This window comes from Beta vulgaris, chromosome 6, assembly GCF_026745355.1.
Source record: "Beta vulgaris subsp. vulgaris cultivar EL10 chromosome 6, EL10.2, whole genome shotgun sequence".
In the NCBI taxonomy this organism is placed as follows: domain Eukaryota; kingdom Viridiplantae; phylum Streptophyta; class Magnoliopsida; order Caryophyllales; family Amaranthaceae; genus Beta; species Beta vulgaris.
This window is the reverse complement of record NC_079207.1, coordinates 65535987-65563448: the sequence shown is the minus strand read 5'-3', so window position 1 is coordinate 65563448 and position 27462 is coordinate 65535987. Positions and strand designations below refer to the sequence as shown.

The 27462-nt window shown below is 35.1% G+C and overlaps 3 protein-coding genes across 3 annotated transcripts; all 3 read right to left on the bottom strand.

Moving 5' to 3' along the window:
- Positions 1 to 4469: 4469 nt before the first annotated feature.
- Positions 4470 to 5173, bottom strand: LOC104897511 (glutaredoxin-C5). The gene has a single exon (XM_010684396.3). The coding sequence runs from the start codon at positions 5067 to 5069 to the stop codon at positions 4584 to 4586; it is 486 nt and encodes a 161-aa protein (XP_010682698.2). The 5' UTR covers positions 5070 to 5173; the 3' UTR covers positions 4470 to 4583.
- A 13777-nt stretch (positions 5174 to 18950) lies between these two features.
- LOC104897510 (exocyst complex component EXO70B1) lies at positions 18951 to 22872 on the bottom strand. Its single transcript, XM_010684395.4, has one exon. It carries the CDS (start codon positions 21211 to 21213, stop codon positions 19171 to 19173), a length of 2043 nt encoding a protein of 680 aa, XP_010682697.1. The 5' UTR covers positions 21214 to 22872; the 3' UTR covers positions 18951 to 19170.
- A 144-nt stretch (positions 22873 to 23016) lies between these two features.
- Positions 23017 to 26976, bottom strand: LOC104897509 (uncharacterized). The gene is made up of 4 exons (XM_010684394.4): positions 26721 to 26976; positions 24084 to 24511; positions 23608 to 23814; positions 23017 to 23526 (listed from the first exon to the last, which is right to left on the bottom strand). Exons 2-4 carry the CDS (start codon positions 24339 to 24341, stop codon positions 23218 to 23220), a joined length of 774 nt encoding a protein of 257 aa, XP_010682696.1. The 5' UTR covers positions 24342 to 24511; positions 26721 to 26976; the 3' UTR covers positions 23017 to 23217.
- Between the last annotated feature and the right edge of the window lie 486 nt (positions 26977 to 27462).

The following is a 27462-nucleotide window of genomic DNA, read 5'->3' as shown; positions in this document are numbered from 1 at the left end:
ATTAGCATAGTTGGCAAACGATTAGTTTGGTGGCATGTTCTTAACTTCTTGGCTCAATGTAAATAAATGAGCGGATGTGTTGAATTTATGAATTATGGTATTTGCATAACACTGAATCTCGTGGAAAAGCCTAAACACTATGGCAGCTAAGTATCTTCATGTATAATTTCTTGTTTCTCCTTTGCCACCTTTTTTGCAGGGATCATCAAGGTGTAATCTCCTTTTCTGTAAGGTAATTAATCGGGGTCATACTTGACTCAAACTAATCTAGATTCGCGCTAATCAGGTTATAATCAAAGGCAGAACTCACACTAATCAGACCTAACCATTTCCTTAATATGGATCAATTCCCTTGCGAAATGACCGTCGTGGTTATTTTGTTCCGTTTTTATAGGTTACGAGTATTAGAAGGATATCTTCTGTTGACTTATAATTTTTAATAATAAACTTCTGCGAGTAAAACTTAATGTGCTATGTATAGCAAAAGAAAGGGTTGATAAGTGGTAACTCATAGTGAGATGTCAAAAAATAGCATCTTACAAAGGATACCAAAGTAATAGGTACCAAAATAAAGTATAAGTTGGTATCAAAGCTGAGTCAAATTAATATCAAAGTGTTACTTTGGTACCAAACTTACACTTTGGTATCAAGTAAGAGTTACTTTAATATTGGTAACAATGTATCACAAAGAGTTACTTTGGTATCAATTCTATTTTGTTACCAATTTGATTGAACTTTGATTAGCTTATACCAACTTTGGTACCTATTATTTTGGTAATTGTGAGATGCCATTTTGACATCTTACTATGAGACGTAATCCAAGCTCATATAGAAAGTAGATAGAATATGAATTAAATGTCAAGCTAGGGCTATGTTTTATTTGGTAGATAAGGCAACATATTGCAAGAATGAATTTAGACTATGAGTGTGGCATTTGGGATCACAAAGTCGTCATTAGGTGTAAATTGTTTACGTCCTTGTTATTGAGACTATCCAAATATTTATAGATTTGTTCAAAAATGACCCGATTCAAGAACCTGTCCCGCTCCAATCCAAGTTTACTAGATTTGAAAAAGAGTTTTGACCTAAAAGTCAAAATGACTCAAACAGTCAAACTTGATGAACCTGGTAGTTTTGGGTTAGAGTTAGGATTAATCCAATCTACGAAGTGGAACCGTTGTTCTAATAAAAATTTATAGAATAATATCTTTTAAATGTCAATTTGATACTTCATGATGTATTTACCTGAAATAAATGTTTATTTTCACATCAACTTCAAAATCTTTGATTTGGTACATATGACATCGTTCGTAATACCATTATTGATCTAAAAATTTTATTGGTTAAAATAATATACATATATATATATATATATACACACACACACACATACATACTTCATCCATTCTGTTTTAAATAAAACGTTTGCTTTTTCACACAATCCAACACACTTATTTAATCATTAATATCTTTTGTTCTGCACACGTTAAAAAAATATAAAAAAGTTATAATTTGATAGTATGTATCTAGACAAATCTTACAAGATCTCACTTGACTACGTTTTTCTTTATATAATAGCGACAAATTGGAGTCAAAATTGATCAATAAATAGTGTCATTTCACCCAGTGTTTCATTTAAATAGAACGGGGAAAAAAATAATATATATATATAAGAAAATTGATAAAAAGATGTCACTAGCCCATATATGACATATTGGCCCTCACCCGACCCGTAACCCTTAGAGCATGTACGATGGGTTGGCTTTAGGTTGGTCTAGTAAAAAGTAAAGCTAGCTTTACTTAGTTTTGCTATTGGGGCAATTGGCCCTTGGAGTTGGTTGGTCTAGGTTTCCAAACTAACAGCACCTCGGATGGAGTGCACAAGACCAATGACTCTCCAATGATAGCGCACCACTTGGCATTTTTGTCTACAACAACCTTCCCTTTAATTTGCAACATTCTAAATTTTGTAATGTTAATAAAAAAAATCACCTTCTTATTTTTTAAAATAAATTACAATAACGCGTATAAAATATTTTTATCTATAAATTGAGTCCAAATTTCATATATTTTACCAAACTTCTTCCCAGCCTAATTTTCTAATTACTCTCTCGTACCTATATTACTTATACTAAGTTAATATTATGTATTCAAATAATCCTAATTACTCGAAACTAATCCAAACCACCCACAAAATTCACATCTCACTAAAATTTTATGTGATGTATGTTTTTTAAATTTTCTATCTTATGTATGTGTTCTATTTTTTAATTTATAATGTCAAGTTAACATAATTTGATTTAACGTAAGCTAATTAGCTAATTAAATTAATTGTAAGCTAATTAACTTGTAACGTAATTTAATTTATCATAATTAATTTAACGTAATCTGATTAGCTTTTATTAATTGAAATTTTCTATTTCATATAAAAATACAAGTAGAAGAAGAGAGAGAATATTGTGGGGTTTGGTAAAAGTAGGAGAGAGAAATAGAAAAACCAAGTAAGACCAACCAAACCATTGTGAGAAAAAAAAAGATGAGTTGGTGGGAGTTTTAGGCTATGTTTAGTTCACCTTATTTTTGCTTATTTCAGATCTAATCAGATCAGATCAGATCAGATCAGAAAAAATAAGTTCAGATCAGTCAGTTTTAAAAACTCATTATTATTATTATTAAATATCTTTCATTACATATTAGTAAAAATTATAATAATTGAATATTAATAAAGTACTCATTGAGATGAATCAAACAAGATCCCACATGACTATATTTTTTCTTATAGATTGAGAGAAATCTAAAAGATAAGATCTTGTAATCAGATCAATTCAGAAAAAATAAGTTCAGATCAGAAAAAATAAGTTCAGATCAGATAAGATAAGTTCAGATCAGAAAATTTCAGGTGAACTAAACATAGCCTTAGTGGGATGTGAGGTGTAAGAATGAGGAAATGAGAGAGGAAAAAAAAACTCAAAAACCATTTAAGACCAACCCACCCATTATACATGCTCTTATAACTAGAGCTATATTTTGACACGACTTGAAAATACAACCAACCTTGTATTTAACCCAACTCAAATATACCGAATTTGAAACCCACCCGCCCAACCTGTTGGACTGTTAACACATGCTTTTCATCATTGGTTTTGTTGTTAACTAAACCAATCATAGTCATCAATCATACGTTTGAATCCTATGAGGCTAGCCAATGGCCAAAGTATAGCCCAATCCCTTGCAAGTTGCAACTAGCAACTAGTGTTCTGTGGCAAAGTGGAATAACGGCTAAGTTCATGCAAGAGCAAGACTGCCAAGACACGCATGGCCGCATGGGTCTAGTGGGTCGGGCTCGTACTAGCATATAGCCCATTCTCACTCTTTTTACCTATGAATTATGATCTCTTTTGTTTTTTGTAAAGGCCATTCTCATGATTTTTATTTTTTGTTTCACTAAATACTTTATCCATTTTTAATAAATGTAGCATTTGGAATGTTGGACTATTAGAAATTCTGACCAAATCTTTTTTAGCTAATACTTCCTCTGGTTCTTTTTACTTGCAACAGTTTGACTTTCACGCTTGCCAATGCATAATTTCAACCATCCTTAAGTTTAATTGCCGATAAATAAAAATTATAAAAAGTATATATTCGGAAAATATACATTCAGACGAATCTAATAAGATCCCACATGAATATATTTTTCCTTAACTATAAATCACCAAACATAAACTAAGTAGAGTTGGTGAATAGTATAAAAGTCAAACCGTTGCAAATAAAAAGAAACGGAGGAAGTATACACAAAAATTTAATATAGTGTTAAATATTGTTAGATTAATCTCTATCTACTTTTTACAAATATTATCTTTAATAATTTTTACTAATAGATGATAAAAATGTTTAAAGATTTAAGTTGTATGTTGAAAGTTGGGACTTGAGAGATGAAAGTCAAAGTGTTACTATTTTACATGCTTTAACCTTATCTTTTGGCACTCTCTAAACAGTGTATATGCAAAATGCTATGAAATTTATGATGATTTTTTTTCGGTGGGATGCTGTTATATCAAATACTTCTAAGTTGATTTATACTTTAATTAATACCGTTCCTAAAAGACTACGTAATAACACACACAAAAAAGAAAAAACAATAGGATCATCTTGTCAAAGCTGCATAGTGCATATACAGACACAAGCGAAAGAGCTAGGATTTTTAAAGCGTATTCTTCACCTCTTATACAAATTGCAAAAGGCATCCTTAAGTCAATTTAATGACAATTTTCATTAAGATAATATAAACATCTTGAAAACCATAAAAGTAATCAATTTTTATAGGGAGAAACACACATCAATGACATCCTTTCACAAAAACTGTGTGCAGTTTTCTCTCTAGTAGCAACATAATTTAGTTTCACTAATTAGTCAAATACCTACAAAAGAGTAAGCAATTAATATCATTTAGGAGTAATAACGAGTCTAGCTAGTCATATCCGGAAAAAATAAAATAAAATAGAACCCGAGTCAAGTCAATTTACAAACTACTCGATAAAGAAGTAGCTCACAAGCAACTCGAACTCGACTCGAAAGTAATAAAATTAAAGCCAAAGTGCACCAGCTTCCTTAAGGAGAGGAACAAGGGAGCCATTAATATGTGAAGCCATAACTCTATCCATAGCTCCAACAAGTTTACCCCCAATGAAAACAACAGGAACAGGTGGAGAATAATTAGTGCCTAATAATCTAATTAAAGCTTTCTCAATCTCTCTTCCTTTAGGATCTTGATCAAGCTCATACACCGTTGGATTAACTCCCATTCCACAGAACAAACGTTTCACAGCATGACACATACAACAACTGCTCACACTGAATACTACCACTGCACTTTCTGATGCTAGCCTTGCTACTCTCTCAAGTGGGTCCACTCCTCGTATGTTCATGTTCATGTTCATGTTCATGTTCATGGACATGGATGGGACTCCTATGTAGTATGAGTATCCCCATGATGATGATGATGATGATGAAGATGGTGATGTTGTTGTTGATGATGATAATGATGGTTCTTGCATGCTGTGGAACTGCATTTTCTATTTCTTTTTTGGGATTAAACTAGAAAAAAGAAGAGAGTAATCTTATGCAAATGATGGAAGTTTTAGGATGTTTGAGTGGAGAGATAAAGAGAGAAAGAGAGAATGTTTTGGGATGGGAATGTTGAGTGCATGCATGCCCTTTTTATAGGCGTGGGATGATCACATAAGGATTACTCCATTTCACTATCGAGCGTCTTTTATGATGATGATGACGTAAATGATGATCATTTAAAGCATATTACAAAATCATAGGAGCATTAGTATTATAAAATGTAACATAGCTATTAGTATGTTTTTGAGACTTAGGGTATGTTTAGTTCACCTGAAATTTTCTGATCTGAACTTATTTTTTCTGATCTGATCTGATCTGAACTTATTTTTTCTGAACTGATCTGATTACAAGATCTTATCTTTTAGATTTCTCTCAATATATACGAAAAAATATAGTCATGTGGGGTCTTGTTTAATTCGTCTCAATGAATACTTTATTAATATTCAATTATTATAATTTTTACTATTATGTAATGAAAGATATTTAATAGTAAAAATGAGTTTAAAAACTGACAGATCTGATCTCATCTGATCTGAACTTATTTTTTCTGATCTGATTAGATCTGAAATAAGCAAAAATAAGGTGAACTGAACATAGCCTTATTAGGATGAACATATATATAACACAATATATTGAGGAAGTAAGAGTAATGTGAATAGTCATTTTCTTAAATTAAGTTACTTTGTTACTATTTAGATATAATCCAAATTTTAGAGGTATCATCTTTAAATTGATTTAAGTCCCTTTTTCCTACAAGTTACATGTAAAAATAATTCATTTGAGATGGTTGTCCAAACTTTGTGATTATTTTGAACAATTAAATATACAATTAGTTTAAGATGTGTGAAACTTTAAATTGTTCGATTATTTTTCTGTATCAATATGTGCACGTGAATGTGTAACTACAACATATTACTAGCTTTTGCCCCTCCTCTGGGAACTCCGGAGGGTTACTATCAATGTGGCAAACAAATTTCTTTGAACTTCACTCGAGTCATGTATCAAAAAATTGGATCGGTCTCATAGGCTCCATACTCCACTGCAACTTCAAGTGCTCCCTCATAAACCTATACAACCCATGCTCCACTGACGCTCGTGCAATAGTCTGGGATGAATTGGCGTCCTTTTGTGACAATCACAAGCTCCCTTGCCTCATTATAGGGGATTACAATGAGACCCTTGACCCAAAAGAAAGAGGCAGCGCCTTTTTCTCACAACAGGGGGCCTGGGAGTTTCACAATTTCATCCAAAAGCTGGGCCTCATGGAAATTGATGCTGACAATGGGCCCTTCACTTGGTTCAGCGGTCAATCCAAAAGTAAGCTGGATCGTTTGTTCATACAACCTGAATGGGTCTCAATCTTCCCAACACTGAAACTATCGCTTCTTAGGCGAGGTATCTCAGATCATTGTCCGTTAATAGCCTATTCTCTTGACCTAAACTGGGGGCCCAGACCATTCCGTTTCCTTAACTGTTGGCTCACGCATCCCCAATGCATGAAGATCATAAAAGATTCTTGGGCCAAACATCATGATTTCTCGGTCCCAGATAAGCTGAGAGCCCTCAAGGAAGAACTCAAGAAATGGAACAATAATGAATTTGGAGTAATTGATGATCAAATTAGATCATGTGAGGAAAAGATTAATTATTTTGATAAAATTGCAAATTCTCGTCTCTTGTGTACTAACGAATTGCAGGTAAGGAAAGAAGCTCAAATGGATCTCTGGACATGGCTAAAGAGGCGCGAATCATATTGGGCCCAACTCTCAAGGGCAAAGTGGATCAAGGAGGGAGACCGCAACACCAAGTACTTCCACACTCTTGCTTCAATCAGGCGGCGCAAAAATCAGGTTGAAAGAATAGTGGCGGATGGGAAACTAATTGATAAACCGGCAGAAATTAAAAAGGAGGCAGTGTCTTTCTTCCAAAATATTTTCCATGAAGAGTATGAAACCAGACCCACCTTTTTAGACCTGGGCTTCAAAACTCTGTCAGATGAAGAGAGTGCAGCCCTAGTAAATCGTTTCTCTAGGGAGGAGATTGATGCGGCAGTGGAAGACTGTGATCCCCAAAAAGCGCCAGGGCCCGACGGTTACAACTTCAAATTCATCAAGAACTCCTGGAATATAATAAAACATGACATTTACAGCATGGTTGAAGAATTTTGGGCATCATCTAAGCTACCCGAAGGCTGTAACAGCGCCTTCATTGCTCTTATCCCGAAAATAAAAAATCCACAAGGTTTTAAGGAATTCCGACCGATAAGTATGGTGGGTTGTTTGTACAAGATCATAGCGAAACTCCTAGCAAAACGGCTCCAAGCAGTGATAGATCATCTCATAAGTCCGTGCCAGTCCGCTTTTATTAAAGGAGACAAATCTTGGATGGGGCACTTATTGCTAGTGAACTACTTGACTCATGCAAAAGATCCAAAAGAGAAGCATGGTATTAAAGCTAGACTTCCACAAGGCTTTTGATAGTATTGCCTGGAGTTATTTAGACTGGGTCCTACAACAGATGAATTTCCCCCCCCTTTGGAGAGCTTGGATCAGGGCATGCGTTATGAGCGTTCAGCATCAATCATCATTAACGGTTCACCCACTCACCCCTTCAAACTTCAAAGGGGTCTTCGACAAGGGGATCCCCTATCCCCTTTCCTTTTCAACATTGCGGTAGAGCCTTTAAACCTGTTGCTTCACAAGGCTATTACCAAACAGTTTTGGGAGGGGGTGGAGATCTCACGGGGAGGAATTAAAATCTCGCACCTACAGTACGCGGATGATATGATTATTTTTTTGCCCTAGAGATATGGATGCTCTCTTAAACATAAAAAAGACCCTCATAACTTTCCAACTTGCATCTGGGCTGCAAGTTAACTTCCACAAGAGCAACATATTTGGGGTAAATCTGGAGACATCATGGCTTCATCATGTGCGGAGGCGCTACAATGCAAAATCGGATATCTCCCCTTCCTTTATCTCGGATTACCAGTAGGGGGCAATTCGTCCCTTTTGAGCACTTGGGATGAGGTGATTAATCGAATGAAAAATAAATTGGCAACATGGAAGGGCAAGATGCTATCGCTTGGGGGCCGAATCACACTAATTAAAGCCTCCCTAGCCAGCCTTCCCCTCTATTACATGTCTCTGTTCCCCGTTCCCAAAGGAGTCATAACAAAGATAGCTGCAATGCAAAGACAATTTTTCTGGAGTGGTGAATCAGGGAAGAAATCGTTTCCATTGGTTGCTTGGAGCATAATTGAGTTGCCAAAAAACTTGGGGGGCCTGGGTGTCGGAAACCTGCTTCACCGAAACATCGCTCTCCTATTCAAATGGTGGTGGAGGTACCTTAGTGAACCAAACGCGTTATGGCGTAAGGTTATTCAAGCCAAATATGGGTACTTGCCTCACACCACAACATCCGACTTCCTAATTCCAAAGAATGGTGGACTTTGGAAAGGCATATGTGCATCTATTATGCAGCACCCCATTGCAAAAAGCCTCGCAAAATCAAATGTGAGGAAGTGGGTTGGGAATGGATCATCAACTCTCTTCTGGATCGACATTTGGGTGGGCCACATAGCCTTAAAGGATCGCTTCCCCCGCCTCTTCCGGATTTGCAGTAACCAACTGGACTCGGTCTCCTCTTTGGGCTTTTGGGACGGAGCCTCTTGGCAGTGGAGCCTAAGCTGGAAGCGGGAACTAAGGGCCAGGGACGCAAGAGTTGGGCCAGCTCAACTGCATTCTTGCCCCAGTCACGCTTGACAGTAAGTGTGGTGATAAACTCATTTGGGCCTCTGATAAAAATGGGCTATTTTCAGTAAAGGCCGTCACAAGAATGCTGGATAAATCATCTCCATCAATCCCTCATCAAATTTCAATAGCATTTGGAAAGGTTTGGTGCCGCACCGAATTGAGATTTTCATTTGGTTCGTGCTATTGGGTAGGCTAAATACTCGCGGAAAATTGGCAAAACTCTCTATCATCCCCACTGACGAGGCGGTGTGTATTTTCTGCAAATCTTGCACCGAAACTGAGGAGCACTTGTTTATCCACTGTACTTTTGCGTGGAATATATGGTGTTGGTGGCTCAATATATGGGATATTCAATGGGTAATGCCCTCATCTATGCAAGACCTCTTCCTTCAGTGGAACTATAGAACATCTAACCCCTTCTTCAAAAAGGTCTGGAAGGCTTCTTTTTATATCATCACATGGTCCATATGGAAGGAACGAAATGCAAGAGTCTTCAATAGTTCGGCATGCTCGCCCAAGCAAATACAAGACTTGGTACTTCTCAGACTATTTTGGTGGATAAAAGGTTGGCAAGAACCTTTCCACTACTCCTATCATGACGTAATTGAAAACCCGAGCTGTCTAAACAACCGTCAAGATGCAAAACAGGGAGCAAAAGCCCTTAAGGCCGGGGGAGATCATCATGGTGCCCACCATCTCAGCACTCTTTGAAATGGAACATAGATGCTTCTTATGACCCAGCTAGCAATCTTAGCGCCATTGGAGGAGTTTTGCGGAATGAATATGGAAACTTCATGTGCATCTTTTCTTGCCCTATTCCACCCCTAGAGATCAATTCAGCTGAAGTCTACGCGATTTTCCGAGCAGTCAACATTTCTCTCTCCTCCCCTGAAGTTAGTTCCTGTCACATAATATTCGAGTCGGATTCTGCTAACGCGGTTAAATGGTGCAATGAACAAGGAGGGAGGGCCATGGAATCTTAACTTCATGCTCAACTCTATAAGATCGGCACTCCACTCACATCTTCATGCCCAGGTGGTACATAAAGGGCGGAGTTCAAACGCAGTAGCAGATGCTTTAGCAAAGCGTGGGCTCAGAAGGGAAAATGATTTCTTGGCTTGGCTGTAATGTTTGTTTCACTGCATGATGCTTCTCAGCTTTGTATCTCATGAGAATGTGGATCGATGTAAGCCCATAAAGGAGCCCTACTTCATTAACAGTAGCCTCCTTCAACAATAATAAAATAAAAATCTGCTTATCAAAAAAAAAAAAAAAAACATATTACTAGCTTTTCACTGTAAATGTACTCATATTATTGCTTTTTTTTTTGAAAGGAGTACTCATATTATTGCTGATAATAACACCAACATTGAAAATAGTTAGAGTTGTTTGGCTTGGTCTATTTGTAATTGACAAAGTTTGCACGAAATTATTAATAGGAATAAGATAGGTAAAAGAATGTACACCAAATTTTTGGTTTATTTTTCTCATTTTTATTCATGTAACCAAGTTTATCAGTCAAGTATCTAAGTAAAGAACTAATTAATGATATTATCCGACATGAAAAATCAAGTATCAATACTTACATTAGCATTTTTTTCTTTTCTCTAGAGAGAGAATGCTTATTATACTAGCATATGATATATGGCAATTCAAACTTTGTTATACCGAATTCTGAGAGTAGATTTATTTTAAGAAAATGTAACACTTAAAAGTTATACCATGCACTAAACTAGTATTTCTAGTGTTCTTAGTTTAGACAATAAAGCGAGATCATTAAAATTGTAGATAACATAAAAATTGTTGTATATTTTCGAGGATGAAGGGCATGTTGGTAATAAAGGAAGTTGTCTGTTAGTTGTCGCAAGGCGTGCCAAGAAAGGAGGTTTTGTCTTTGGGATATAATATGGGTTTAATAGAGAAATAGCATGAACATAAATAGTTAGACTTTAAGAGACAATAATAGTATAGCTTTAACATATAAAGTAGGTGAGTTCAGTTTTTATCATACATGGAAGGCGGCTAATGCCTTAGCTTTTGTCTTCTATAGCCAATACGAATCCTGTATGACTTTGGAGCTTTGGTCACATCTCTACACATAAAGTGGATTTATCATGCATGGAATCATGGTAAAGTAGAACTAGATTTATTGTAAGAACTAAGAATTGGAGTTGATTTAGACTGTAAAAGTATATTTTCAATCTGTTATTTTGAATGAAGTTTGAAAATATAATCAACTTTTAGGTCTCGTTTGATTCATATGGGAAGTAATTTCTTATGGGAATTTACATTTTATGGGAAATTCTTTCCCTTGTTAATTTCCTAGGAATTAGACAAAATTGTTTGGTTGACACGTCACACCATAGGAAATTGCATTTCCTAAAAAATTACTCACCAAGGGGGGCATGATGAGTTATTTCCCATGTTTCATGGGAAATTCTATTTCCCTTGGAATTTCTATTTCCTATGCTTCTCTCATTTCCCTCCAACCAAACACAACACCCATAATGTATTTCCTAGGAATTTGTATTTCCAAGAGAAATAACTTCCAACCAAACAACACCTTAGTACATACTTCTTCCGTTTTGTTTTAAATGCTACAAATGGGTATTATTTATGAAATATAAAATATTTATTTTTTGTTGCATTTAAAATGAAATGGAGGAAGTACGGTTAATTCATAATCTTTCTTTTCAATAGGCAAGATAAATTTGTACTCCCCCTTTCACAAAATAAAGTAGTTTTGTCTTATAACTGTTTCCTTTATTTTCTTTTTCCTTCAAAAAATAACAAAAACAATAAAGTTTTGTTGGAATGGTGCAAAGTATAAATAGGAGCACACATGTTGAAAGAAAGATAATACAATGGGAAGTTTGTATATAAAAAAAATTGAGGATAAATTAGTCAAAACAAATTAATAAAAAATAAAGTAGGCACAATATTTTGAGACATTCAAAATGAAATGTAATCACTATATTATGGGAGGGAGCATTACTTTGCTTATATCTCAATTTCCTTCTATATATAGGTTTAATACTTCAATAATAAGCTAGTGTTCCGATTAAAAAGGGTATTTGATATAGACAATGACGAATTTGGCCTTGAATTTGGTTCCTAAGAGGTACTTGCGAAAGAAATTTATTTTGAGAAAAGCTAAATGCAGCCCTAATTTAACTAGGCACGCAATGAAATGTCCTTGAGTCAACTTAAATAATGTATGTGTAACCTCATATCATATAACATATCTTCATACTTACATTCAAATACACCTCAACATAATTGCTTTTAACCCGGAACAACTAGTATCTAGATTAAAATGAACCCAGGTGCAATTCTTTAGAGCAAATTATAGTATTGAGGTATTCATATAAAGCAAATTATAGTATTGGGATACCTTTTTATTCTTTGTTAACATGAACAAAACTATAAAAGTATACATGATGTAGTAATGAGGTATCCATGAGTTTTACTGATTAGGCCATCAATTAACTTACTTGTTTTTAAAAAGACAAAAATGCTTTTAAAAGAACCCTAGTCAAAAGCTTATGCATGAAAATTGAAATACTCCCTCCGTCTTTTTTTATTTGCTACAAGCACTTTTTCACAAAGACCAAGGAGGGAGTGGGGACCATTGACATAAATGGAATTAACAAAAAACAAATAGGTAAATTGTGGGACCTATGTATTATATATGGAAACATTTACAAAATCAAGAAGGGAGTGATGGCAAATTTGTAAATAAAGTGTGGGACCTATGTACTATATATGGAAATATTTGCAAATTATAGATAATTCACAAGTCATATTCTTACAGCACAAGGTCGTAAGCCAGTTTTAAACTATTCTCATTACAAGATTCTAAATTTTTTGATCACAAAGCCATAATAAATATCACCTAAAATTACGAGATACACCTCATTCACGAGTATGTTGGAATGTAAATATAGAAGTTTGAAATTGTTCTACAATACAATTCTAAAAATCGAAAAGAATATGGAAAAAAACAGATCATACGGTGATTAAGAAATAAAAGGCAAATCAAGAAAAAAAATACCATATTTGTATAATTTTCTTGAGTGATTGCCTCTTTAAATTAATTTTTTCACTTAGAAATTTAGAGATAACCCCATTCACTTTGATGAAAATCATGCTATATAAACTTTGAGATTGTTTTTTAATACAATTTGGATAATCATATCATTAAAAAAAAAATTTGTAATAAGATAGTTTAATAAGAGAGAGGAGTTGAGCGAAACTGCAGAAAGCAAGGAGTGAAAGTTGTTGCATGATTGAGTGACAGTAGTGCTGCGCATTGTGTTTTTATATGAGCCTTTGTATAAAACGATAGGCAGAACAAAAGCTTCTTCTTTTAACTTTTTTTGTTTAAGAAAGTTTTTTTTTGCTAAGCAAGTAATAAAATTAATTAGAGCAAATAGTTACAACCTAAAACCAACTAACAGAAAGCAAACCTTTGCTAAGAAACAAAAAAAAAGTTGGTTGGTCACATGTGTTATCATGACATTAGCTACATCAATCACTGAACATACGGGTCGTAAGTCGGTTTTAAAATTTATTTTTAATACACGATATGATTATGAAAACTTGAAATCAACTAGCTACTATTCAAATCATGATTTTAGGAGAAACATCCTAAAATCTTAAATTTATAAACAAAGTATTCCCCCGCATTTTAACATGTTTTTTGTTTCATTTACGTAATTATAAATGTATATATCACGATTACGATATTTTTAAAATTCAAAATGTTGTAACAAAGGATTTTTATATATATTAAGTATAATTTTACTTTTTATATTGTTTTAATCTTAAATACATGGACATGGTTTCTAATAATCACGGATTCAATATATTTCGAATAAATACAACTACTTAATGTACAAAATAATGTTGTCGTACATTATACACGGCTCCAAATCATTTTTACATAAAACCTCCCGTGCATTTTTGCACGGGTGGAAAGCTAGTAAGTCATAATATAATGCTTGTTTCTATCTTTTGAGGTAAAACTTTAAAATTTTTAACCAAATATTTTCATTTGTATATATAAAAAAAAATATTCACGTGGCATCTTGTTAGATTCGCCTTAATATATATATATAGTTTCATAATATCAACTTTTTATATATTTTAATAATAAAGAATTGAAGATATTGAAGATCAAATGTTTATCTTGAAGACCGTGTAAAAAATAAAAAAGCACTATATTATGAGACGGATAAAGTATATGAAAGATACATATCCTGTTATGTAACTAGAGCACTAGCTATATACCTTTTACAGGAGCATGGTTCGGCAATGGTAAGACATGGATGAAGTTATGTAACATAGAAAAGTGCTACCTCTGTTTTTCATGTTTTATGTATGATCATCTCAACCTCTTTTTAACGGCTGTTTATGTCCTTGCTGTCGCATTTCCTGAGGCAAAAAATTCAGCCTTTCTTTTGTAATTTCTATTATTCTTATTTATTTGAGGGTCACCAATTATAGTACGTAAATTTGTGTTATATCAGTAGTGATTTATTTGGACATCTTTTTCTGAAAATCTGGTGACTATAAAGTATAATCAATACTTGTTGGTCAATGGTTTCTTTATTGGCATAGAGTATGTCGGAGATTCACTTTATAACTTGCTCTCTTTTCCATTTTTTGCTATACCAAGTTGACTATGCTAATTAGGTCTTGTTGTGAGATTCTTTTATGCTTATTAGACTATATTACACACTAATACACTATATATGTCTTATAATAAGAGGGTAATAAGTGGTCATTCATAAAGGAGCTATAATAAATAATTACATCATCATATAAGGTGAGAAACGAGAGATTCATTTGTTTAAATTAAACAATATTTTTTTAAAAGAAAGGACTACAATTTCGTTTTTGTTTTGATTCTATTTTTGCCAAACTTCAAAAACATTGAAGTACTGAACTATTTCAATCAATTAGCTATTCTTATAGTGTCATTTACTTGGACATATCTATGAATATAACGCACAATATACACATATTTAAATGTTCTAATAAAGTTAAATATCATTTCTTATATCCAACGAAACGATGGAAAATCCTTGAACAAACTTGTAACAAAGAGAAATCATGAGCATTGATTCAGGTGTAAAGAAGATAATAGCCATATAGGCATTCTATGACTATAATTCCAAAAAAAAAAAGAACTATACTAGTTAGGGAGTGACAGTTGTATTGTACTTGTATGTGTATAGTTTTTTTTTTAAGGTAAGGAGAAGACGTCCTAATCAGATCGCAATCTTGCACACGTCAATTCGGTCCACGTTTGCAGACAAGGTCCTTTGGAAATAGGAAAGCGAGAATGATAAAGGAAAATCTACACCCGCAAAGTATCTCTAGTAAAGTTCGACAAATCAAACCATTAAATCAAGTACTACTTGGTACTTGTATCAGTGTATGTGTATAGTGTATACCTAAAGCAATAACATATAACCCAAGTATTTAAAAGTGGGTCGTGAGAACAAGATCTGAAATTTGGCATGCTGAAGTTGCAGTACCCGGTTACGGGCCTCTCGGGTACAGAACCATATAATACGGCCCATTCGATCTCCCCAATCCCCATATACAAAAAGTACACCAATAGTCTTAGAGATCTCTATAACATTTAAAAGACCAATGAGGAAATATCCCTCTTTTTGGAAATTCCTTTATTTTATCATACGTTTTTTACTCACTTTTTTTTGTAGCTGCTTTGCTCAGCAAATTTAGGACGCATGCACAGCCTTTTTACTGTTCTTTCCATTAGACGGACGTCATGGTGTTCACTACTCGACGAGGTATGATAGGCGTCTCATAATGAGGTGCCAAAATGACATATTACAAAAATTTAGTATCAAAATTAAGTCAAAGTGGTATTAAACTAAGTCAAAGTACTCTATTTTGATATCACTTTCTTTTAGGAGTTGTTCGAGATGCTGTGATTGAGGGTCTTATTTCTCCTTCGTATGTTCCCACTAAGTATCCCACTAAGTATCAGTTGGCAGGTATGTTCACCAAGGCTCTCGGTAGAACTCAATTTGAATTTTTGTTACGCAAGTTAGGCATTAGTGATTTGCACGCTCCAACTTGAGGGGGTGTTAGGAGATAGAAGTATAGAATATGAGATATTATTTATTCTAAGTTGCATAGGATTATTTATTCTAAGTTGAGTAGGATTAGGACGCTAGTCCTCTAGGGTGTATAAATTGATTTTGGTTGTCAATGAGATACATGGACTTTTACCGAATCTTAACACTTTCTTAACTTTGGTACCAAAAATTTTGTGAGATGCCATTTTGACATCTCACTATGAGTTGCCAATACTTTCTCCTACTAGACATTATTCTATTAATCAAGACAAAGTTTTGATAACTTATTGTTGGAGTCGAGTCCGATTGGACTACTATAAGAATACCAAAGTAATTTTAGAGGTTAGAGATGGTATAAACCTATATCAAATGAGTCCGGCTAGATGGTGTGATGTTTGCCGTGGAATATTGTCATGTGGATGCTTGTTTTTTTTAAAATATAATTTTAGATATTTGTCTGGCATCTTTGGATGTACAAACATACATGTATTTGGATGTTCTGCAATAAAATTAAGGATGTGCAAATTTGTTTAGGATGTACAAAATAACTAATGAATGTAAGACGTAAAAACCATTATAAATGTGCAAATATAGTTTTTGGATATACGAAAGAAATCGTGAATGTGCAAATATAGTTTTTGGATGTACAAAAGAAATCATGAATGTAAAAAATAAAATATGAATGTACTAATATTCTTTTTGAAGTTATCAAATGTACAAACTTAGTTTTTGGATGTAAGTATGAAGTAAATTATGGATGTACAAAGATATACAATAAAACTAAGGCAAATTTGGCGTCAACACTCTGAAATATAGCGCAGGTGCACCCAACACGACCAACTACGACTTATAGCCAGAACACATTTCACAACCCAAGTTTCTTTTATTTAGAACATCTTGATTCTTCCCCTCTTTATTCTCTTTTTTTAGAACAAATGAATAGGGTGATCCGGCCCCACCAAGTACGAACTTGGGCGCAGTCTGTACCATAAGTGAGACTGGAGACCAAAAGTTCCTAGGAATCAAAAATTTGAGTTGTTTGGTTGACAAGAATATAGCAAAATGAATTATAAATTCCTAGAAATTTTGAGTTCCCACAAAATGGAGGAAGTTAGTTACCTAGATCCCCCTAGATAAGTAGAAATTTCCATGGAAATTTAATTCCCCCATTGTCAACCAAACAATTTAACCAATTTTCCATGAATTAAATTAAGTAATTTATATCCTATGAATTGCAATTTCATAGAAATTTTAACTTTCCATGTAAACCAAACGACCACTTTAATTGATTATTAATAAACACCGAACAACTAAATATCTGCCAATAATATGTGACAATCAATCCATTATGCGATAAATTAGTTAAACAAACTAATATTATCAACTTTGAGACTCAACATGAAGGTATTGGAATCTCGGATGCGGTAAACATGGCTCGATCAAGATTGTTCTTCCCAAACTATGTCAAAATGATAGACTTCCTCATCAATAGTTGTTTGATTCAGCAAATACAAGGGGGTTGCGATATATTGCTCGATCTGGTTCATTGTAGTTTTTTTCGAAGACGAATTTGATTTAACCTTATTTGATTGTATCTTGTTTTTCTTTAAAATTTATTGTAGATGCCGTTTGACTTTCAATTAATGAAATTTCTCCTTAAAAAAAAACTAATATTATCAACTTAGTGATCATATGAATTGATACCTTATTATCCTCTTCACCTAACACTACATGTTTCCTTTGAGTTTAATTAATAATTATGGTTAACCTAGTGATTTTTGGATTACTTGACAGGAATTTGGGCTTTCTCTACTTGTCCTAAGACAAGTCCCTTTTTACCAAACCTCAGATATGGGCCTAGTTACGGCCTCAAATGCAACAAATAGATAAAATATCAAAAATCAATTTGTGCATCATGTTGAAGAGATCCAAAGTAAGCCAACAAGGACATTTCGTCGATTATAAAGGAAATCAGGGATATAGCAAACATGTTCCAATGGTTCAAATGCATAAAAGCAACAAGGCAGGAGGTGAAGAAAGCCCATATTTTAGCAATTAAGATGCGTAAATATGGGTACTAGGTTTTTTTTTTTCCTTTTCTGTTCTCTTTACCCACTGTCAAAAAAAAAAAGTAGGATGTGGATTTCTTCAATGTATTAGTAGTAGTAATCAAGATAACTAGGGTGCAAGACAATAAAAATGAGAGTATCCATGACAGTGAAAAAAACTGATCCAATGGCATTCGAGAACTAAGCATCACGAGGAAGAAACAATCATACTACTTCCGTTTCATATTATTTGCAACGATTAGACATTTTCTATTCACACTTCATGTCAAATCTTTGCAAATAATATGAAATAGAGGTAGTATATCTGAAGTGGATGGAGCATGGAAAAGAAAAGCCCCCAAGGATAGCGAGTGCATGGGAATCGGATGGAGGATGAACAACAACACCACCATAGTTGAACACTCTGAGATGATCGTAGCTAGATCCCCATTTACAGACGGAAATGAAAGTTGTTTGGAGTGCCATAAAGAGAGCCTAAGAAATACAAAAAAGTTATTAATATTTTAACTGACTGCACCAAGGTTGTGGAGTTGGTGAAGACAATGGCGGATCTTCATTGCGGCAGGCCTGGGGGTGGCCCCCCGTAGGTTATTTTTTTAAAAAAAAATTAAACCTTGTAGTTTAGAGCCTAAAATCCAGCATACAAAAACAAGTTACACGGTATCATAATATATTATTGTGGAAAATTTTGGCCCCTGTAGCAAAACTTTCAAGATCCGCCACTGGGAAGAACCCAGAATGTGTCTGCAGAGAAATGGTATAATAATCTGGCTTACAAGATACACGAAGCTGCATCATCCTTTCCCTACTTTTGTTGCAAGAAAGTTAATCATGACACATAAAACTTTCACTTTGTTCATGCTTCAATGTTTAGAACAGCAAAATGAGTCAAAAAGAACAATTTCTCTATATATAACTAGTTGGATACTCAAAAAGCTTTGAAGCCTATCATGAGCAAAATTCCATTCCATAGTACACCAAAATGAAATGTTCACAAAAATTCAGTTTATGACAAAAGACTTTAAAAGAAAAAACAAATAACATGAAAAAACAAACCAATGTTATTTTTTCTCCTTTAACTCCCTCCTACTCCAATATGAGGGACTAATTTTTTCTCCTAGCCATGGACAAATTTAAGCTTCCATCGAACAACCCTTCAATTGTAGTCTCAATATCGTCTGGCTGATACTTAATATACTTCTCATGTTGCCTTCCCGCAGTAAAATGTTGTCCAAACCTTGCTAGAAAAGACCGATAAGCCGGGATCATAACAGCCGAGATAGACACACGAAGCTCGGATTGAAGTTGCTCATCACTTACCACCCAAGAACTTTGTGTCTTATTAATTTCATCAAACATTTGGTTAAAACACTTAAACCTCTCTTTCAGTACTGGCTTCTGAACCTTCCCATGAACCTGCAATCCTTCTTGATTTAAGCATTGAAGCACTCTACTCCATGTCTCTCTCTGATAACTTTTATGATACCCTCTTAACTCAGATGACCTCTTCCTACAAGAATCGTTCCCTACTAAATCATGGAATTCTGAAGATTCCTTAATCTTTTGTAGAATGTATCTTCCATTGTTCATCAAGAAGATGAACCTTAAAGAAGGATCTTTATATAACTTTGATTTTGACTCTAGGTTTGCATCTAGAAGGTTCATGATATTCATTAATTCACCAGCAAATGGTGTTTTTTTCGGCCCTTGGTTCTTGCTATGGTAGTTGTTATCATCCTGATTATCTCTCTTTGGCTCTAGGGCTTCTAAATTTAGCTCAGTGGTGTGATGGAGAGAAAAGACTTGCTCTAGGGTGTCTTTAAAATCACAAGCATACCTTAAGTAGTTCATGGTGTAGCGAGTCAAGGGATGGACAGCCCCACCAGGAACCGGATTCTTTGCCACATCATTTTTGATGGAGTTCTCGAGATCACAGAAGATGGAAACAGCAGCTTCTCCAAGACGCCGCCTCACGGAAGATAACTCAGACCTCAGTTCGTTGGCACAATCCTTGGAGCACATTTTATCAAGAGCTGTGATCAGCTCGCTCAAAGTATCATAAATGTCAAGTACCTTGAAGAGCCTCTCAGCTGCTCGCTTTGTCATAGAGATGGCTTCAGCAAAGTTAAGGAAGAGGATGACCGCTGATCGAGCAAGGTTGGAGAACATGGCATCGCCGATTGATGGGTGCTCGTTTGTAAATACAGAATCGCAGAGTTTCTTCTCCCCTGGCAAGAGGACATTTGCGACATATTTAACGATTGTGATCCAATTACCAATGTGCCCCTCAAGAGACTCCCATTGCATCTTCTGTACATCATCAATGCTTAGCTTTTCAAATCCTTCTTGTATCATAGCTTCCTTAAAGGCATTTCTTCTAAGAACGCTGTAAACCTGGCAACATTCTGTCTCATACCCAGATGAAATCATCAAGGCAGCAATCCTCCTCATATTAGATATTGTTTCCTCACCAATCATTGGATAACAATTCTCCTCTGGTTCCTCTTTCTTTCCGTCGGTAGAATCTAAAGCTTCTGCATCTTTGGAAGGTATCGTACAATCTTCTAGAAGGACTCGAAGCTCCTCCTCCATGAAAGTCATGGCTCGTTGGACAACAAGTGTTGTAAGAGCAAGGGACGGGTTTACCTTCTCATCAGAGGAAAATTTGCTAAACAAATTTGACAATTTTGATACCTTGCTTACTACATTTATCAATATATTGTCTTGATCTATATCCTGCCCAAATTTCAATGTAGAATCTGATGAATCATACTTCTCTATCTCCGATTGCGCCATCTTACAAAACGTCAGAACTGCCCGAGGAATTTCAGGAACACCCGAGTAATCATCCAGCGAGGAGAACTTATCGATGAGGCCATCAATATCCTCAAAGATTTCCTCCAAAGTGGGTTGATGATGATCATCTCCAGCAACATCGCCATTTTCTATCTCCTTCCCGTCAGATGCCGTAAGGTTCCATACCGCTTCGATGGAAGAAATGGTTCTTTGAGGAGGATTAGGAAGGTTGTGGTCTACATGGACAGTGAAACTCGAGGATTTGCTTAGACAAGCAGATTTCTCTTTCTTTGAAGAATTACGCCGACCATTGAAGCTGATGGACTTGGATGAAAAAGAGTTCTTCTCCATTTCTCCCCCCTCAATTTTTTTCTTTCTATAATTTTCTTTCAATTTTGGGGGAAATCAAACAATCAATTGGTTTTTCAGTTCGTCATCACCAAAACAGAGAAAGAATGAAAAGGGTGCGCTGGAAAAACAAAAAAAAGCAGAAGAGAAAACGAACATAAGGGAGGAAAAAGAGGGATCTGAAATTAGAGAAGCCTGAAAATTTGTTAAGAAAAAAAGAGATGGGTATTTTCTTCTGTTAGTTTTTCTTCTCTGTTCTTTTAGAGGTGGCTGTTATTTTTGGAGGGAAAGGTAGTTGGTGGGTTGACCTTATTCAGAGAGAGGAATGAGGGAAGGGTGTGGAGTATGTGGGCACCATGATTTTTGATTCCCCACAATTGTCAAACTTGAGCACATTTGTTAATGATACTTAAATAAAATAGTATATGTTACAACTGCTAATTGCATAGAATTGCCTAAATTTAAGGGGAAAAAAGAATATGTAGAAGCAGAATAACATGCCAAAAAGTCTAATGAATTATGGGATTTAAAATGATTTGACTAATTATAGATGATGCTGTTAGAATAAAAATACGGATAATGCTAGTTTTAGTTTATGATCATGATCTAAACTAAGTAGCATCTACAAAAGTAATTAGATATGGTAAAAAAAAAAAGAACCAACACATGCTTAGATCAACTAGTAAGGGAGTTGTTCTAGCTTAACCACAGGTCTCGGGTTCGAGCCCTGGAAACGCAGCAGAGTGTATTGGGAGAGCTTTCCCCCCAATTGGGGCCTGACCCGGCTCGAATCCAGATTAGTCGGATCCAAAAATGAATTTCGAAAACCGGGTATAGTTCACCAAAAAAAAAAGAGAGAGAGAGAAAAGTGGATTAGGTCAAATTCAAGTTGATATGATATTGGTCACATTTGTTAACTAGGAATTTTAACTAAAGACTCCCGTATTGGGCGTCACAACTCACGACGGATGGGAATCTCCACCCCACCCCCCCCCCCCCCTTTCAAATCCGTTGAGGTTGGGAGGTAGGAACTCCACCACTAAACTCTTACTTGATTTTCGTATTTAAAATCAATCAATCAGTACTAATTATGTAACAGTTTAGATTCGTCTAATTTGAAATATAGTATCGTTGCAGTTCGGGTCAACATAAAATCTGTAAGCCAGATATAACACAGATAATAGGGAACAAATCAGTAATCTCAAGTTAAATAGAAAAACCCACAATTGCAGCTGAGAGATAATGGTAGAGCATGTCTATGTGTTGCTTGAGTTACTTGTCTGCATGTGCCTAATTGCCTATAAGCAACTTGAAAGCAATCCCCCTCCTACCAAATCTTCTATTCTTAAGCTAACATACATAATGATACACTCACACATCAAAACAACACTATTAGAATTTAGAGTATTTGTAAAGGACAGCTATTTTCATTAGGCAGGTCTTTTGCATTGTGTAAAACTTCTATATAAATACAGTGTCGGGCTACTTAATCCGTTAATCGGGTTGAACCCTATTCTTACTCGTTCTCGTACCCCCTACCCCTTCAAAGAGAATAAAACACAAAGGAAATAATGAAGAGATAAATTTATCAATTTTATTAACTACTACATGATTAAAAATAATGTCAGAAATCGTTAAGCAAGCACTAGCTTATGTGCTTTGAGTAAAGCCTGTTAAACAACCCCCGAAACAATGATGCTCATAGCAAATCTTTTTCCCTGATTATGAGACCTAAAATCTAGAATAATTGTACAAGGGTGATCATTTATCACAAAAAGTCACAACAGAACACAGAGAAGGAAGAGCTTCATCAACAACAGTTGGTTAATATAAGCAGCACATGAGAAGCAGGATTTGTGCATGAATATGCGCTATGCGTCTTGTGTGCCAAACACAACAATTACATTTCCTACTTAGAGCAGGTGTGGATGTCAATGGAAGACATGATTTCACATGAGTTACAACAGACAACGAAAGAGGCCCTAAAAAAAAGATCTTGAAATGAAGTCAATTATCTTTCAGCAAGTCAATGTTACCAGAATCTAGAAGATTTTTCACGGATGTCAAGTCTGGAAAGATAGGTGATCCAGCCTTTCTCCAGTTCTCGGCATCTGGGGTTTTAAATCTATCCAGTAACAATGCATGCATACCCAAACTCTTTGCTGGAAGATAATCCTTACGAAAGCTATCTCCAATGTGTAAAGCTTCTTCCGGAGCAATATTTCCAGCTCTCTCTAATGCAATCTCGTAAATCCTTGGGTTTGGCTTCTCCACACCTTCAAGCCCAGAGAATACTCCGAAATCCCATTCAGAACCCTGAATTCCATAATTGAAGTGTTTTTCATGGTGATTGTACATGTAATACATGACATAGACTAAGCTAGGTTATATGCTTACCTGATTTAAGCCTAAGGCTGGAAGAATAACATCTTGATAGCGGTATTCTGCATTGCTAACAAGCCCAATCGGAATACCTTTTGAGCGAACCCATCTTAGGAAAGGAATTGCATCAGGGAAGAGAACATAAGGTGCGGATGAGCCAAACGATGCATATATGCGCCTAAATATTTTCTCAAATGTATCCTCATCGTAGTCATATCCAGCCTATCACCACAAAAACACCACATGTAAGGAGACAGCAAAAGATTTATGACTCTCTAAAGGCACAGTCATAGCATGGTTGTTCTGATTTGTGAATGTTTCCTGTATTGGAAAATATCACACTTCGATTCTCATATTGTTGATCATTAGAAGTTTAAACATCCCACCCCTCCCCCATCTTTTCTTTTTGGTGTGCAACAAGGGAGCTACATGGAGAGTACAGACTGATCCGGCAACTTATAAGATTGATAGCCAAAGCATTAAATATTTACCCTTTTGAAGGAGTCACGAACACATGTCTTCCACCAAATAATATTGGGCATCTTTGCAGCATGGCCAAAGCAAGGATACTTCTTTGCCATTTCGGTGTATGAAAGTTTGAAACCTTCATGTACACGTTTGTAGTCAGGACAAGGCAATCCTACAGCTTTTGCAGCCATGCAATAGTAATCCCCCAGCTCCCCTTTGTAAGCAATGAGAGTACCAGTAACATCAACAGTTATATAACGTAATTTTGACAAGAACGACATCTTTATAGTCCAAAAAAGTGGTCAGGATTCAATTATAACGCAGAAGCAAAGAACACTTCAAAATCTAGTTGAAAACACTAGCTTGATTAATATTTCTCTGGCTGAACAGCTTCAGACAAGTTTTATAAGCCCGTGCAGATGGCCACTGAGATCAATAATCTAAAACATCTCTGCAACAACAAGCAAGTGATGTAGGTCAGAATAGGCACCTTCTGAAGAATCACAAAGATAATTGGGTATACAGAGAAGCAAGAAAAGGGGGGAAAACAGAATATTTGATCAAAATGGTCTAGGACCATAAATGTATAAGATGAAGCTACATATACTCATTCAATCATGAACTCATACACAAACATGAAAAAAGCGATGGTCGCACGAGTAAAACAGAGAATTCAATGCCAGGACATAGTTCACCACTTTCCATGGCAATCTTTTATGAACTTGAATAGATCGAATGTAGTTCAACGTTATCAATGAAAAACAAGGCACGTGCTTACTCAGCCTGGGGGATTACGTGATTTGGTTCCTTCAAAGGTATTGGTCTTGCTTGTTTGTCTTTCTGTTCTTAGATTGAAGATTGTAGGGTATAAGATTGGAAATCGACATGATCTTGAATGCATTACAAGTTTTTGTGTAAAAACAATTACAGCATGGATTGTGAAAGCATTAGCCTTTGTGAAAGATTCAAGTCATCAAAAAATATTCAAGTATTACAGTAAAGAGATGTCAAGTTTTGCATCTCTTTACTCTAAATACTGATGTTGTATGCAGCTGTGAGACTGACTATCCTCATTGATCTCAGCACCCCCATATACCAAAGTTTTGTCAGGCAATTAGATGGAATTGGCTTCCTAAGGATTACAATGCCTTAACTCTTAAGTGATAATGCCTGGCTGAAATTTTTTCAACATCCACCAGGATATATCTACAAGCCTACCGCCTGCTGTCCTAACTTACAACTTACCCTAATGTTCTGAACCCACTGTTCAAGCATGTAAACAGGGCTGAGCACAGTGGAGTTTCACCACGCTTGTTTGAACTTAACTAGCTCACCAAGCTCAAGTGTTTCATCCTAATCCAAAAACTTGTTCAAGCCCGACTATTTCAAGAATTATTCTGTTCTAAACACAGAGCTCCTACTTATCAGATCAAGCTCATGAACAAGATTTTGCCTATCTGTAGCTCGTCTAGTTTTATCAACCCTCTTTGAGTGTAATCCGCCAAAAAGTTCCTGTAACGGCTTGTTTAGTTTTGTAGGTAGTAAATAATGGTAGTTATGGACTTATGGCAATGAATTTTAAATCTAAGAAAAATCCCATGCAATATCCATGATTATGAAACTTCAATTTCAAATATGTGATTTTTTTATAAATAACCTGTACCACTCAATACCACCCTTCAAAATGGTAATAAATGGTTCCAAAATTTATACAGAAAAGAGACGTTTTGACATGTACAAGCATAACTATGGACATTGACAGGATTTCCCTTATAAAAGCTCACTAAAATTCATTACCACTACCACCATTTATCACCGACTACCAAAAGAGCCATAACTGAGATGAAACACTGTCATTTCTCAAATCAACAAAAACACTTCAACATTGACGAGCTTCCATTCAAACAGATAGACAAGATGTTCATCAGTTCATGAACATAAATGAGCCCTAGTCAAGCTAAAGATAGGTATCTTTTATTACCTAAAGTCACATAGACTAGCCTGTATACTCTTCCAAACACATGATACAATATAAAGAATCTTGAAATAATTCTAGCATAGCAATTTTAACCACAGCAAATCAAAGAAGTAATCAACCTACACATTAATTAAGTTGTAACGAACTTTAATCTTTATTAATTAAGTTGCTCTATTTTCACCAAAAAAAATAAATAAATCAACCTACACATTTCCATTTCAGAATCTACAGCCCAGAAAAAAAAAAAAGTTTTTGACAGATAAGTATCTTAATATCAGCATCATATTCATTGTATTATACCCTTTACTTCATTCAAAAATCTTTACTTTACAGTTTTACAGACATCTGACAAAATCTTGGTCACATAGATAAACTGATTTTTTTACCAGCTAAGTACATGACAAAGGCATGAACTTATCATTCTAAGTTCTATAAAATTAATGGCACAAACTTCATACAAAAATAATAGCAATCAAAAAAGCAAGCACAGAAGTGTCATTAAAATGGTAATCAAATGTGAAAAAATTATTTCTTTTAGCGCCCTCACAAACACAAAGCAAAATAAAGCATCATAAGTAAAAACAACTATATCCCATAATTTATCCACAGAATTAAATTAGTAATTAACAGGGAAAATTAATAACAGACGAATTTAAGAGTAAAGTGGATAATTAAGACATACCCAGATGCTGAAATTGGACGATGAATCTAAGTTTGCTTCGGTAGGTCCGAAACTTTTAGCTACTTTTTCACGCATTTGGGATGAAAATTCCAAGTTCTACTTATAAAAAAATAGATTATTGAAGATGGAGTACTCAAGTACTACACAACAGTAGAGGGGAAACACTGCCGCTGAATTACGAAACAGTTTTGATTTTTAGCACACAGATTAAACTGGTCGGTGTCCATAAACTTGGTAATTCATCGAAGTTGTAACTTGTAAGTAAATTATTGTTTGTTTTAAGCCCAATCAAAGGGCTAGAATGCCTAGAAATAAGGTTGAGTCTTGAGTCTAAATGTAACAAGATCCAACTATCATTTTGGACCCTAAAGACTAAGAGGGTGTTTGGTAAATGGCTTTTTGCTTGGCTTTTGGCTTTTAGCTTTTTAGTTTGGTCAAACTGCCAAAAATCATGTTTGGTTTGTGGCTTTTTTGTTGGCTTTTAAGCCGGCTTTTCAGCTGTTGGCTTTTTAATAATATAATTACAAATATACCCTTATGGCATAAGTTGGATGAAAAAAATCAATGCCCATAATGGTCATTTTATAGTTTAGCGGCCAACAACCAGATACAATTTTACCAAACATGTTTATAAAATAAAAATAGTCAAACAACCAACACAAACAGCCAATACAAACAGCCAATCAAACCAGCCACACAAAACAGCCAAGAACCAACCGCCAATTACCAAACAAGGCCTAAA

What these genes read in the sequence shown, in the direction of transcription:
- LOC104897511 (XM_010684396.3), bottom strand. Translation starts at nt 5,069, where the DNA reads ATGCAGTTCCACAGCATGCAAGAACCATCATTATCATCATCAACAACA.
- LOC104897510 (XM_010684395.4), bottom strand. Translation starts at nt 21,213, where the DNA reads ATGGAGAAGAACTCTTTTTCATCCAAGTCCATCAGCTTCAATGGTCGG.
- LOC104897509 (XM_010684394.4), bottom strand. Translation starts at nt 24,341, where the DNA reads ATGTCGTTCTTGTCAAAATTACGTTATATAACTGTTGATGTTACTGGT. An exon ending in TTCGTGACTCCTTCAAAAGG is followed by an intron (nt 23,815 to 24,083) that starts GTAAATATTTAA and finishes TTGTGGTGATAG; the next exon opens with GCTGGATATGACTACGATGA. An exon ending in CAGCCTTAGGCTTAAATCAG is followed by an intron (nt 23,527 to 23,607) that starts GTAAGCATATAA and finishes TATGGAATTCAG; the next exon opens with GGTTCTGAATGGGATTTCGG.